This window comes from Rattus rattus, chromosome 3 (assembly GCF_011064425.1).
Source record: "Rattus rattus isolate New Zealand chromosome 3, Rrattus_CSIRO_v1, whole genome shotgun sequence".
Taxonomy (NCBI): Eukaryota; Metazoa; Chordata; class Mammalia; order Rodentia; family Muridae; genus Rattus; species Rattus rattus.
In genome coordinates this window covers 149,905,136-149,918,535 of record NC_046156.1, presented here as the reverse complement: position 1 = coordinate 149,918,535, position 13,400 = coordinate 149,905,136, and the positions used below count along the sequence as shown (strand labels likewise).

General features: G+C 41.9%; 1 protein-coding gene across 1 annotated transcript in view; it reads left to right on the top strand.

Annotated features, from left to right (window-relative positions):
- The window catches only part of Ctnnd2 (catenin delta 2), a 396,457-nt gene that overhangs the window by 266,244 nt on the left and 116,813 nt on the right, over window positions 1-13,400 (top strand). Inside the window, exon 11 of the mRNA XM_032898675.1 lies at window positions 951-1,136. Coding sequence (XP_032754566.1) covers window positions 951-1,136 — 186 coding nt within the window. The remainder of the gene's footprint in view (window positions 1-950; window positions 1,137-13,400) is intronic.

Sequence of the window (13,400 nt, the reverse complement as noted above, 5' to 3'; positions counted from 1 at the left end):
CACACACACAGAGAGAGAGAGAGAGAGAGAGAGAGAGAGAGAGAGAGAGAGAGAGAGAGAGAGAGAGAGAGAATCAGCTTCCTTTTAGGGAAGCACTTTCTTCTGCAAAGGGTCAAAGTACAATGCCTTGGGCTCTATGGGTCACACAGCCTCTGTCACAATACTCTTGTCACTCTATAGCAGCCAGGAGTGGTCATCAACACAGGGGAATGCTGAGCTTGGGAGAGCATTATTATAAAACAAGCCTCAGGTTGTCCCTGACTTGCAAGATGCAGCTTACTTGAGCCTTTCCCCTAAAGTCTATAATATGTTTTATATCATCTCCACAATGCACTAGTGACAGTGACAAGTGGTGCTCTGTCTATAACCATATCCTATCCTCTCCACGACCCTGTGAAGCCGGTGCTTTTATCATTACTGTTTTACCAATGAGAAAACAGAGGTACAGAAGGTTTCCAAAGCCACACAGCCATTGGGCAGAGCTAGGACTCCCTCCAAAGCCAAGACAAAATGTTGTATGTCCCATACTCAGAGGCTCCCTTGTATGGTCTCCGGCATTGCCAAAACTGTATATTTCTTGGTAAATGGTGTGCAACAACATCCTGTGATTGTAATGACTCGGGTACCTTAAACTTCAAGCAGGAGCAGCCTGTTAATGGCTTGTGATCTTGTAGTTGCAAATGTGTCCAGTTCCCACAACTGCCTTTCAATGACCCATGACTGACGTTTGTTGAGTATCTGGTATTGCTGACTGTTGTATCTCAAGTAATAATGATCATGGGACCTTCCAAGCTTGCTCAAATTCTTCCTGCTGCAGCTGTGAGCAGAGCTAAATGAATCTGAGAACCAATGTGTCCTTGGAGATTGGACCACCTTTCCAGGGTAGAGCCGCCTTCTGATTCACTTACACTCATTCTTCCATTTCCCTTTTTCTTTTGGGGATACTACAGACCGTTGAAAACTGTGTGTGCATCTTGAGGAACCTCTCATACCGGCTAGCAGCAGAAACGTCTCAGGGACAGCACATGGGCACAGACGAGCTGGACGGGCTGCTCTGCGGGGAGGCCAATGGCAAGGACGCAGAGAGTTCTGGGTGCTGGGGCAAGAAGAAGAAGAAAAAGAAATCCCAGGATCAGGTGATGCTGCACACTCACAGCTGCATGCTTATCCCCTTTCTCAGTACAATATCACCACTGATGGATGATGATGGGTGGATGGATGGTAGGTAGGTAGATAGACAGATGGATAGACAGACAGACAGATGGATGGATGGATGGACAAATAGATGGTAGATGGATGGACAGATGAATGGGTGGATAGGTGGATAGATAAATGGGTAGACAGACGATAGATGGATAAATGGATGGATAGTTAGACAGACAGACAGATCAGATCAGATACAGGGCTCTGCATTTACAGTGTGTGGTAAAATCATTAGCATGTATGCAGGATTTTCCTGCAGGGATTTCACAGATGACATGGTGGAAGTTAAGAAATTTCCCATATGTCTTCCAGTTCAGCCAGTATAAGAACTTCCAAAGTAAAGAAAAAGCCATCTGGTACACCCTGATGACCCAGTTCCTAGAGTGTAGAGGGAGACAGGTACCAGTGCTTCTGTGCTGTGTGGCAAATGCCTCTCTGGGGCTGGGGAAGGAGGCTGCCATGCATGTGGGAGGAATGTCCAGGACAGGAAAAATCTGGTAAGAAGGGAAGTTGACAGAGGAAGCATGAGATGCAGTATGTGTTTGACAGCAGAATCAGAAGACCTGGTTATTGTTTTTGTTTAACCCTGGGAAGCTGGTATAAGGATTCATGAGCTGCATCTGGATGATGCCAGAAGTTTAGTCTTGGGGCACAGTGTTGGGAAATTCTGAACACTGCAACTAAAGAAAGAGACCTACTCAACATGAAATGCTCTGTGCTGTCGGCACCTGTAAGAAGGTTTGACTGCTGTGCAGCAAAGGCCGGAAGTGGTGAGAACAGTCTTCACACTTCTAATGTCCTTCTCTGGGCACTGATGTCACATGGCCAACTATTCCTGGACACTGTAATTATGCATCAGTTGGTGAGAGTTTTGCCAACCCATCACCTGACTGCCCTATGGAAGTATCTGCTAAAGAGAGACAAGGCCTAGAGCCCTTTCTGTAACCAATTTTTGAATCCAAGATAATGTACCCATATGTTTGTTTAGATACTAGGACAGTATTTTCTAAACTATTTAGCAAATAGTTTTACTTCAAGTAAAGTTTAAAGAAAGTGTTTTCCTTAGAGTAAGGAGTAGCAGGAATGCCATTTAAATCTTGTTTGTGAATTTTCCTGGAAGGACTCAGTATCAGAAATCTGTAGTTGTAAATAGTAGCTAGGTGAGGCTCCTGAGAACTTCTCAGGTATTTCCCACAACACATGGAACTGCATGCCCCTGTCTCTTTAAAGACCCTGCTCCCTGCCTTGAGCAGAGCCTTCCCACTCTAAGATACACTCCCCTGTCCTGCCTTTTCCTCTGTGACAAGTCAGAACTTTGTGTCTCTGATCTCCTTCCTGTGTGAATTGAAGTACTGCACTGTGATTCTAAACCCAACCACTTAATGCCCTCCCACCATGGGGGTGGCAAAGGGCATCTCGTCGATGTTCACTAAATATTAAAATGGTGCCATTATTCTACCTGCTTACTACCTCACATCCTTTGGCATTGTGCTAGGACAGCAGGAAGCCAGAAAGTACATTCTCACCTTGAGCCAACTAAAACAGGAACTTATGAAAATACAATGCATTCTCTGTCTTCAACTGTTCTGTGACCACAAGACCAACACTGCTTCCCCACCCCGGAAATATCAGCCACATGGCATAAGGGCCCATAGGAGAAAAATCTCCCACCGCCATAGAATTGTACTGGGAAACCCCTAAAGGCTGGACCACCTAGATGGATTCTGGAAGGCACTTTCAAGAAAGAGGTGTAAAGTAACGTCCGTCCTAAGTGGAGACACTTTAGACTGGCATTGCATCCGTTCCTATACCCAGCTTCACCCCCAGGTTCAAGCGGCTAAGGGCTTGCCACAGCCTCTAGTCTGACACTGGTGTCTCACTTTCTAAGACCCTGACCTGACAGAGAACCATCCCCAACCATCCCAGCTCTTCCCTGATGCCCCTCATGTACTTCAAGCTCTCAGATGACAGAGGGGATCCGCGTTGATTGGGTTCAGAGAAATGAGCAGCCAGAAGACAGGGAACCCCATAGGACTTACCCAGTCACGGCCCTTCTCTCAGGTGGGAGCCTTCCTGTGAGGCCCTGGGGAGGAGACTTCGCAGGCTTCACACTGCTTGGGAAGTCACGTCCTACGATACATCTCAACTCTTCAACATTGAATATGATGACACCATCCACAGAATTTTGTGATTTTTTTGTCATAAGTCAATATAAAATTGTTTTTGATTCATTGCTTCCATTTTTTTCCTTGAAGAATGTTTTGCCGAATCTTTCAAAAGCTAAAATGCAATGGAATGTTGAAGCTCACAAAGACTCTTTAGAGTTAAATCTCATAGTTTGGGGAACTTGGCGGTTTTTGTTTTTTTTTTTTTTTTAATTTTCATTTTGTTTTTAATTTTCGCCACAAGCTAAATAACTATTAAACTATCTTGAAGTGCCAGAAATTCAATGTCAGACTTAATAGGGATATATACTGAAAACTTTTCTTGTTTGAAAAACTACTTCATTGTATTTTGTCCCTTTCTGTATATTTTTGAATAGTGAAATGTGAAAGCTGTCATGCAGTTATGAACTGTTGGAAGTAAAACAGGGGTGAAGTTCTGGAAACAGGGTGACTCTAGAATGTGAGATAAACAAGGGATGCAGGGAAGGCTCAATGGACTCCATGCTGTCTGCAAGGGAAAGAACTGTGGTGTACAGTGCTGCCCCCTGGGGGAGGATGGTGCTGGGGCCATTCCACCTTCTTAGGGTTGGAGTAAGCAGTGATTTCCCTGAGCACATCCTGTAGTGCCTGAGTCGGGGATTGGGACTACCATTTGGAAACTGGAGTCAAGGAGCCTACAGGAATTAGAGGCAGGACCCAGGGTCCAACTCATCTGTTACCAAGTTGCAGCAGGACGAATAATGCAGATATCCCAAGGCCTCTGTAGCAGGAAGCATGGTTGTCTCCCCTAACTCAAGAGCACCAGGCTACCTTCTGCCTGGAAATTACAAAAATATTCTAAAAGCATCCAGATAGTTCCAGGTTTATAGCTTTATAGTAGTCAAGATACCATCTGACCCTGGGATCTCTACTACCCCAAAGGCAGGACTGTGCCTTGCACTTTTGATCTGAGATGTCCTTTATGCTGAATAAGTGCTCAGCCCCAGCCATACCGCCACCCCCCAAACTTGAGCTTTTAAGGGACTTTTAGTTGTATGGAGAAAATACAAATAAAAGCTTTTAAAACTGGCAGAAAACATTTGTTTATGGAAATAGGAATGTATAGGTGACAAAGATAGAGATGAACTCTGTTAAATTTTGTGATGCATGTGTCATATGAAAAGTAAAATTGTAGTGTGTATAATATATTCCAGAAAAAATACAATGAGGTCTAAGGTGATGACTGGTTCTGCTAACACTTAGTAACATCTTTTAAAAGTAATGGTCAGCCTGGGTGCTGGTGGTACACACCTGTAATCCCAACAGCCCTGTCTCTAAACAAAAGCAAGATGTAGGGATATCATTCACTGGTACAAAGTGTGCCAGCATGCACACAACCCTGAGTCTGAGTCCCAAATCTGCAATATATAATTCCAAAATGTCCCGGGTAATGAACTCATGTATACTATAAAAATCCATTACTATAAAAATGCATGATTCTTTACCTCAAAGAAAGGTAAGGACTCACATCTGCCACACAGCCCTCCCACTCCGGAGCTGCCCAATACTGCCCAGGAAGGAAAGCAATGACATCACAGCGGTTGGTTTAATGATGGCCCTGGAGCCTGCCTGGTTCTGTACGTTTGCATTTGTACATTGCATATACATTTGCACCCACCCTTACATTTAGATTCAGTGGTAGTATTCTCCTTTAATCCCAGCACTCCAGAGGCAGAGGCAAGTGGATCTCAGAATATGAGGTCAGCCTGGTCTATGCAACATATTCCTGACTAGCCAATGCTACATAATGATATGCTGTCTCAAAAAATGATGATATTTGTATTTTGAGTTGTAGAAGAGCCTATACCATTCTGCAGGTCAGATTTAGTTATAAGACAAATTCTCAGAAATGTTTCTTCACATAGATAATCCAGGAAAAGGCACACTATGAAAGCATGCTATATTCTTGATTCATGCCTGATCCATGTCACAAGTGTGCACACTGCCCTCTGGTACAAAGGTCCCTGGCAGCTAACTCTTCTCAGTCCCTGTTGCTGAACCACAAAGCCAGGTCCTGCTTTCCTCTCTTGATAAAACTTCCCAAAGTGTCAGCCCAGTGCAGTACAGTTTGTGCTGACAATCTAGCATCTCAGATCAATGCAACAACCTGGAAAACTGAAAGACAAAATTAATGAATTTACTCTTTTGTACTAAGAAGCCATTTCGGGTTTGTTTTTCAACTTAGCAATGTGGCCAAAGACCTAGTGACAGTCACAACTGCTGGGTTCTGCTCAGTCACAACTGAAGGGTCACACCACACTGTCCTGCTATGGGCTGCAAGCCAAGCAGACCTGGGTTTCACTCAGCAAGAGCCTAACACCAACAGAGACAACTGCCAAAATAAAGCAAGCAAAAGCAACAGGAAACTCTAGACCTCAGACCCCCTGTCCCAAGAGCCACGAGGAAAATCACCTCTCAGAGGGATGAGAAGTCATGTACGCATGAGATGAGTGACAGGAAATTGATCAGGCTCCACACATGATCCTTCTGGACCAGCATTTTAAAAACAATAGATTTTCTCTTGTGATCATTTGGTTGCATGATCTATTGCATCATTATCAATGTAAGAAATAATGTTTTGCTGGTGGGCAGGTCTCCTGTAGTTGTAGAGAAGTTTCATCTATGAAACTCCCATTGGAATTCCTTCATCATTATTCTGGGAGAATGCTGTCTCTCAACCAAATTAAACCTCAGTTCTACCCTTCCTAACCAACCTTATGTAAAAAGTGCCCACTGGTCCCCAATCTACTCCCTATCTTTATATTTAGTGAGATTCCTCTCCGGTTCTTGTGTCTGGAGTTGAATACATTAGCGGGTCCCAGAGAGGATGGATAGAAGGAAGTATGGATCTCATTGTGACTTGCAGTCAACACCTGACACCAGTTCCATTGTATGGCCATCAAACTGCAGCCTCTGGTGACTCTCGGTCTGATTAGGGTCTTGTTTTAAGAAGATGTTTACAACCAGGATTTGTCCAGACTTTTTTCTTTCCTGGAGAGATTTTGTATCCAAGTAGCTGTGATAGTATATCCCACAGTCCTCTTTCCTGGGTTTTTATCTCCTCTGAATAAATTCTGCCATAGACATTGTTAATTCTGCCATATAAAATGTCAACAAATTACTTGACAGCCTCTGGACTTATCAAGAAACCCAATCTGATGCACATTCTATATAATCATCAGTTAAGAGCTTTGGATATGTGGACGGGAAAGATGACTCAGTCAATGAAGTACTCAGTTCTCTCTAGAGTCCATGTAAAATAAGCTGAGTATAGGGTTGCGTGGTTCCAATCCCTGCACTAGCGCTGTGGAGACGTGATCCCTAGCCTGCTTAGGTGTTTGTTCTTGTTAGAAAGACACTGTCTAGAAAGAATTAAAAGATGGATTATGCCCTAGGAACAATACCTGAAGTTATCCTCTTTCTACATACATGTATAGACACATGACACAGACATGCACACCTGTTCACATGCATACACACAAATACAGACATATACACCTACATGTGTAACCTTAGAATTTGTGTACATGAAGAGTATATGTATGTCAAAGCATCCTTGTAAATATTGTTTTAGATCATATTGGATGAAAGTACTTTGACCTAGACATTGGCATTCTTGAATCCTATATGTACCCCACCACATGACACATATATGATATTGGCCTGAAAATGAGACTCTGATACTAAATACCATGCAATGTCTCAAGGTAAAACTGTGAACTTTATTACTCATTCAAATATTATGTTGGAGATTTGAATTCATGGGACTATGTTCCCTATCAGACAAAACAATTGTTGATTATGAAAAGAAATCTAAGTGGTCTTCACCTCTGGATTCTGCAGCCACAGATACAACCAACTATAGACAAAATACTAAGAAATAACTCTGTTCCAAACTGGCAATTATTCCTGAAATAATATAGTATAACAGCTATGTACATATAATTTTCACAATATTATATACAATAAGCAATCTAGAGATGATTTAAAACAAACAGAGCATTGGGTCTAGGTTATATGCAAACACTATGTTTGTGAGGGATTTTGAGCATGGATTAAGTCCTGGAACTGACGCCCAAAACACTAAAGGATGAATGTCTACATACCCATCATATGTAAGTAAAATAAAAATATACTACAAGAAAAAAATACACATATCCACAGCATCCTTGTCTGTGGTAATTTGCAATTACAGTTCCTAGGAGAGCATCCACCATTTTAGATCCATTTCATTTTACCTTTATCTATAGTATTGCTTGACCCTTCGGAGTGCAATAACACTCTGTCAACTGTGTTTAGGCATGTAGGCTATTCTAGCAGACCTTCCCCACGGGTGCGGATGACAACCCTACAGTTGTCAGGAGCAGATACTATATGTCTTCCAGAGCTCTTATCTTTAGGATGCTGAACTCCTCTTCCTGGTTCAAGAGACCTTCGCATCCACAGAGAGAGAAGACAAGCATTCCCTTCCCTCTGGGGCCCCACCTGGAAGCTGCACACATCGCTGATGTCAAGGTGGTCTGTACGTCACAGCAGCACCTTAGCTTTTAGGAGTGCTGTGAAGTACAGTGCTTTTCTAGAACAGCCGGGATCCTGTGTAAATTACCCTTCAACATCATTGCCTTAATGAATAAAGAGGGATACGATGGGATATTAAGTATACCTGGTGGGAGATCTCGCTGAGGAAAGTGTTATCATTTAAAGTGTGTAGCAATACTTACACATGGTAGCCATAATGGAACCTTTAGTCATCTCATTGTTCATAAACTCTGTTCTTATCTGCACTCCTATGGCCCCTCCACTGCCTGCCTTGCCCCATCTATGACAGGGGTAAGAGTAGAGAAAGCCCACTGTTTACTCTGGCCCAATGTAGCACAGCCTGTTTCCTTCCTGGCCCTTTAGACTAGAAAACAGAAAAACTACTGAGTATTCCACTCTGGATTCATGCCATGGTGTGCTTACCCAAGTCCTTATGGAAAATTTGTGTTGCCTCTAAATATTACTGATAGTAAATGCCTGATATTACTGTAGTAAATGCCTGTGTAGTTAAATCTCATTTATCTCTTTATTCAATTCTTGAAGATTTATTCTCTACTGTGAAACACCTAAACTTGAACTAATATTAATATTTTTGTATGTGTGTGGCATATGTAGATATGATCCTGCTCAAATGTACATATAAGTTTATGTACACATATATGTTCCTCAATTGTACTCCTTATTTCTTTGGACAGTGTCTCTCACTGTTCCTAAAGCCCACCCACCCATATGGCTAGACCAGCTTAGTCATCCAGCTCCAGACAAATTTTGTCCTTTCCTCCCCAGTGTGGAAATTGCAAGTAGATGTCACCATGCCTGGCTTTTTTCATTGGGTACTAAATTTCCAAACTTAAGTTCTCGTGTTCTAACTGAGCCTCCAGTATTTGGCTTAATTACTCCATGCCTGACAAGTTAAGTAGATAAATTTGGTTGTACACATATAAGCACTGTATTAGTCAGGGTTCTCTAGGGTCACTCTATATTGAGGGACTTTACTGTGATGACTTACAGTCTATAGTCCACCTAACCCAACAATGGGCAGCTGTGGATTCAAAGCCCAAAAGTCTAACAGTTGCTCAGTCTCACAAGGCCAGTTGCTTCAGCTGGTCTTTTGTAGAAGCAGGTTCTAACAAAGGTTACCGCAAGTAAGTGAAACCAGGAAGAAGAGTGATTCTTCCTTCTTCCAATGTCCTTGTGTAGGCCTCCAGCCGAAGGTGTGGCCCAGATTAAAGGTGTGTACCACCAGGCCTGGATCCCAGACTTGCTTTGTTCCAGGCTGAACTTGAACTCAGAGATCTCCTTGCCACAGTCTCCTCGGATTAAAGGCATGTCTTTAATCCTGGACCTAAGCTTTTCATGGCCACTATGCATCAAGATCTAGATCATAGGTGTGCCCTCCAATTCTGGCTTATAGTTCATTCCAGATATAGTCAAGTTGACAACCAGAAATAACCAGTACAAGCACCAATGACTCTATCCTTCATGGAACTGTTGATGGCCTTAAATGTTCATGTCTTAATGTCACAATTGCTTCCTCCTTCCCAGACAGTTTTCCTTTTATTAGCAACCACATTTTATTTTGCTGCTCGATACCACTTCCTTTCCAACCATCTGCTGCTTTCTGTCACTCCCACTGCTGGCTGCAGCCTTGTCTCGCTCGACTCTCACCCCACCATATGCTAGGATCTTGTTGACTCGAGACACCATACTCAGTGTCCCAGAAGGAGCACATCGCACATTCCAAAGAAGCTCGGCTGCACAGGCCCATTGCTTCTATCCATGCATGAGGTTCTTCTCCTTCCTTATCACTTCTGATAGCACCTGAAAGGACTCTTTTACATTCATTGAGTCCACAGACTAAAACATATGTCTGATTTAATTTGCTTAGTTAATACCTTACTGCTCACTACTCCATGCCGTCAAAATTGTTACTGAGCCTACAGGACCAGGATTTCCAGGCACTAAAATTATTTTGTGCTGGATACTTCTCTGTGTTGGATATGTCCTATGCAATAATGTTTGTCAGCATCCCTAGGCTCTACCAGTAGATACCAGAAGCGCCTCCTCCTCCACCAGTTTTAAGGACCCAGACTTCTTCCAGACCTTGCCCATTGCCCCTTTGAAAGGGACAGCTCTCCGATTGGGCAAGACCATCTGAATCAGCAAATACCTGAGACAACAGGATTTCCAAAGATGTCAACATGCCAGTGACAGAACCTCTGCAGATAGAAGACCTCAGCTTTCCCTAGGCTAGGATGGGATGTTAGGAGCAGAAAAAGAAATCATATTCATCAAAGGAAAAATACACCAAGATGAACTCTCAATCCTAAATATCTATGCCCCAAATACAAGGGCACCTACATACGTAAAAGGAACCTTACTAAAGCTCAAAACACACATTGCACCTCACACAATAATAGTAGGAGATTTCAACACCCCACTCTCATCAATGGACAGATCATGGAAACAGAAATTAAACAGAGACGTAGACAGACTAAGAGAAGTCATGAGCCAAATGGACTTAACGGATATTTATAGAACGTTCTACCCTAAAGCAAAAGGATATACCTTCTTCTCAGCTCCTCATGGTACTTTCTTCAAAATTGACCATATAATTGGTCAAAAAACGGGCCTCAACAGGTACAGAAAGATAGAAATAATCCCATGCGTGCTATCGGACCACCACGGCCTAAAGCTGGTCTTCATTAACAATAAGGGAAGAATGCTCACATATACGTGGAAATTGAACAATGCTCTACTCAATGATAACCTGGTCAAGGAAGAAATAAAGAAAGAAATTAAAAACTTTTTAGAATTTAATGAAAATGAAGGTACAACATACCCAAACTTATGGGACACAATGAAAGCTGTGCTAAGAGGAAAACTCATAGCTGAGTGCCTGCAGAAAGAAACAGGAAAGAGCATATGTCAGCAGCTTGACAGCACACCTAAAAGCTCTAGAACAAAAAAGAAGCAAATACACCCAGGAGGAGTAGAAGGCAGGAAATAGTCAAACTCAGAGCTGAAATCAACCAAGTAGAAACAAAAAGGACCATAGAAAGAATCAACAGAACCAAAAGTTGGTTCTTTGAGAAAATCAACAAGATAGATAAACCCCTAGCCAGACTAACGAGAGGACACAGAGAGTGTGTCCAAATTAACAAAATCAGAAATGAAAAGGGAGACATAACTACAGATCCAGAGGAAATTCAAAAAATCATCAGATCTTACTATAAAAACCTATATTCAACAAAACTTGAAAATCTGCAGGAAATGGACAATTTCCTAGACAGATACCAGGTGGAAGTTAAATCAGGAACAGATAAACCAGTTAAACAACCCCATAACTCCTAAGGAAATAGAAGCAGTCATTAAAGGTCTCCCCAACCAAAAAAGAGCCCAGGTCCAGACGGGTTTAGTGCAGAATTCTATCAGACTTTCATAGAAGACCTCATACCAATATTATCCAAACTATTCCACAAAATTGAAACAGATGGAGCACTACCGAATTCCTTCTATGAAGCCACAATTACTCTTATACCTAAACCACACAAAGACCCAACAAAGAAAGAGAACTTCAGACCAATTTCCCTTATGAACATCGACACAAAAATACTCAACAAAATTCTGGCAAACCGAATCCAAGAGCACATCAAAACAATCATCCACCATGATCAAGTAGGCTTCATCCCAGGCATGCAGGGATGGTTTAATATACGGAAAACCATCAATGTGATCCATTATATAAACAAACTGAAAGAACAAAACCACATGATCATTTTATTAGATGCTGAGAAAGCATTTGACAAAATTCAACACCCCTTCATGATAAAAGTCCTGGAAAGAATAGGAATTCAAGGCCCATACCTGAACATAGTAAAAGCCATATACAGCAAACCAGTGGCTAACATTAAACTAAATGGAGAGAAACTTGAAGCAATCCCACTAAAATCAGGGACTAGACAAGGCTGCCCACTCTCTCCCTACTTATTCAATATAGTTCTTGAAGTTCTAGCCAGAGCAATCAGACAACAAAAAGGAGGTCAAGGGGATACAGATCGGAAAAGAAGAAGTCAAAATATCACTATTTGCAGATGATATGATAGTATATTTAAGTGATCCCAAAAGTTCCACCAGAGAACTACTAAAGCTGATAAACAACTTCAGCAAAGTGGCTGGGTATAAAATTAACTCAAATAAATCAGTAGCCTTCCTCTACACAAAAAGAAAACAAGCAAAGAAAGAAATTAGGGAAGCTTGACACCCTTCATAATAGACCCAAATAATATAAAGTACCTCGGTGTGACTTTTAACCAAGCAAGTAAAAGATCTGCACAATAAGAACTTCAAGACACTGAAGAAAGAAATTGAAGAAGACCTCAGAAGGTGGAAAGATCTCCATGCTCATGGATTGGCAGGATTAATATAGTAAAAATGGCCATTTTACCAAAAGCGATCTACAGATTCAATGCAATCCCCATCAAAATACCAATCCAATTCTTCAAAGAGTTAGACAGAACAATTTGCAAAATTCATCTGGAATAACAAAAACCCAGGATAGCTAAAACTATCCTCAACAATAAAAAAGGACTTCAGGGGAATCACTATCCCTGAACTCAAAGCAGTATTACAGAGCAATAGTGATAAAAAACTGCATGGTATTGGTACAGAGACAGACAGATAGACCAATGGAACAGAATTGAAGTCCCAGAAATGAACCCACACACCTATGGTCACTTGATTTTTGACAAAGGAGCCAAATCCATCCAATGGAAAAAGATAGCATTTTCAGCAAATGGTGCTGGTTCAACTGAAGGTCAACATGTAGAAGAATGCAGATCGATCCATGCTTATCACCCTGTACAAAGCTTAAGTCCAAGTGGATCAAGGACCTCCACATCAAACCAGACACACTCAAACTAATAGAAGAAAAACTAGGGAAGCATCTGGAACACATGGGCACTGGAAAAAATTTCCTGAACAAAACACCAATGGCGTATGCTCTAAGATCAAGAATCGACAAATGGGATCTCATAAAACTGCAAAGCTTCTGTAAGGCAAAGGACACTGTGGTTAGGACAAAGCGGCAACCAACAGATTGGGAAAAGATCTTTACCAATCCTACAACAGATAGAGGCCTTATATCAAAATATACAAAGAACTCAAAAAGTTAGACCGCGGGAGACAAATAACCCTATTAAAAAATGGGGTTCAGAGCTAAACAAAGAATTCACAGCTGAGGAATGCGAATGGCTGAGAAACACCTAAAGAAATGTTCAACATCTTTGGTCATCAGGAAATGCAAAATCAAAAACAACCCTGAGATTTCACCTCACACCAGTGAGAATGGCTAAGATCAAAAACTCAGGTGACAGCAAATGCTGGCGAGGATCACGGAGAAAGAGGAACACTCCTCCATTGTTGGTGGGGTTGCAGACTGGTACAACCATTCTG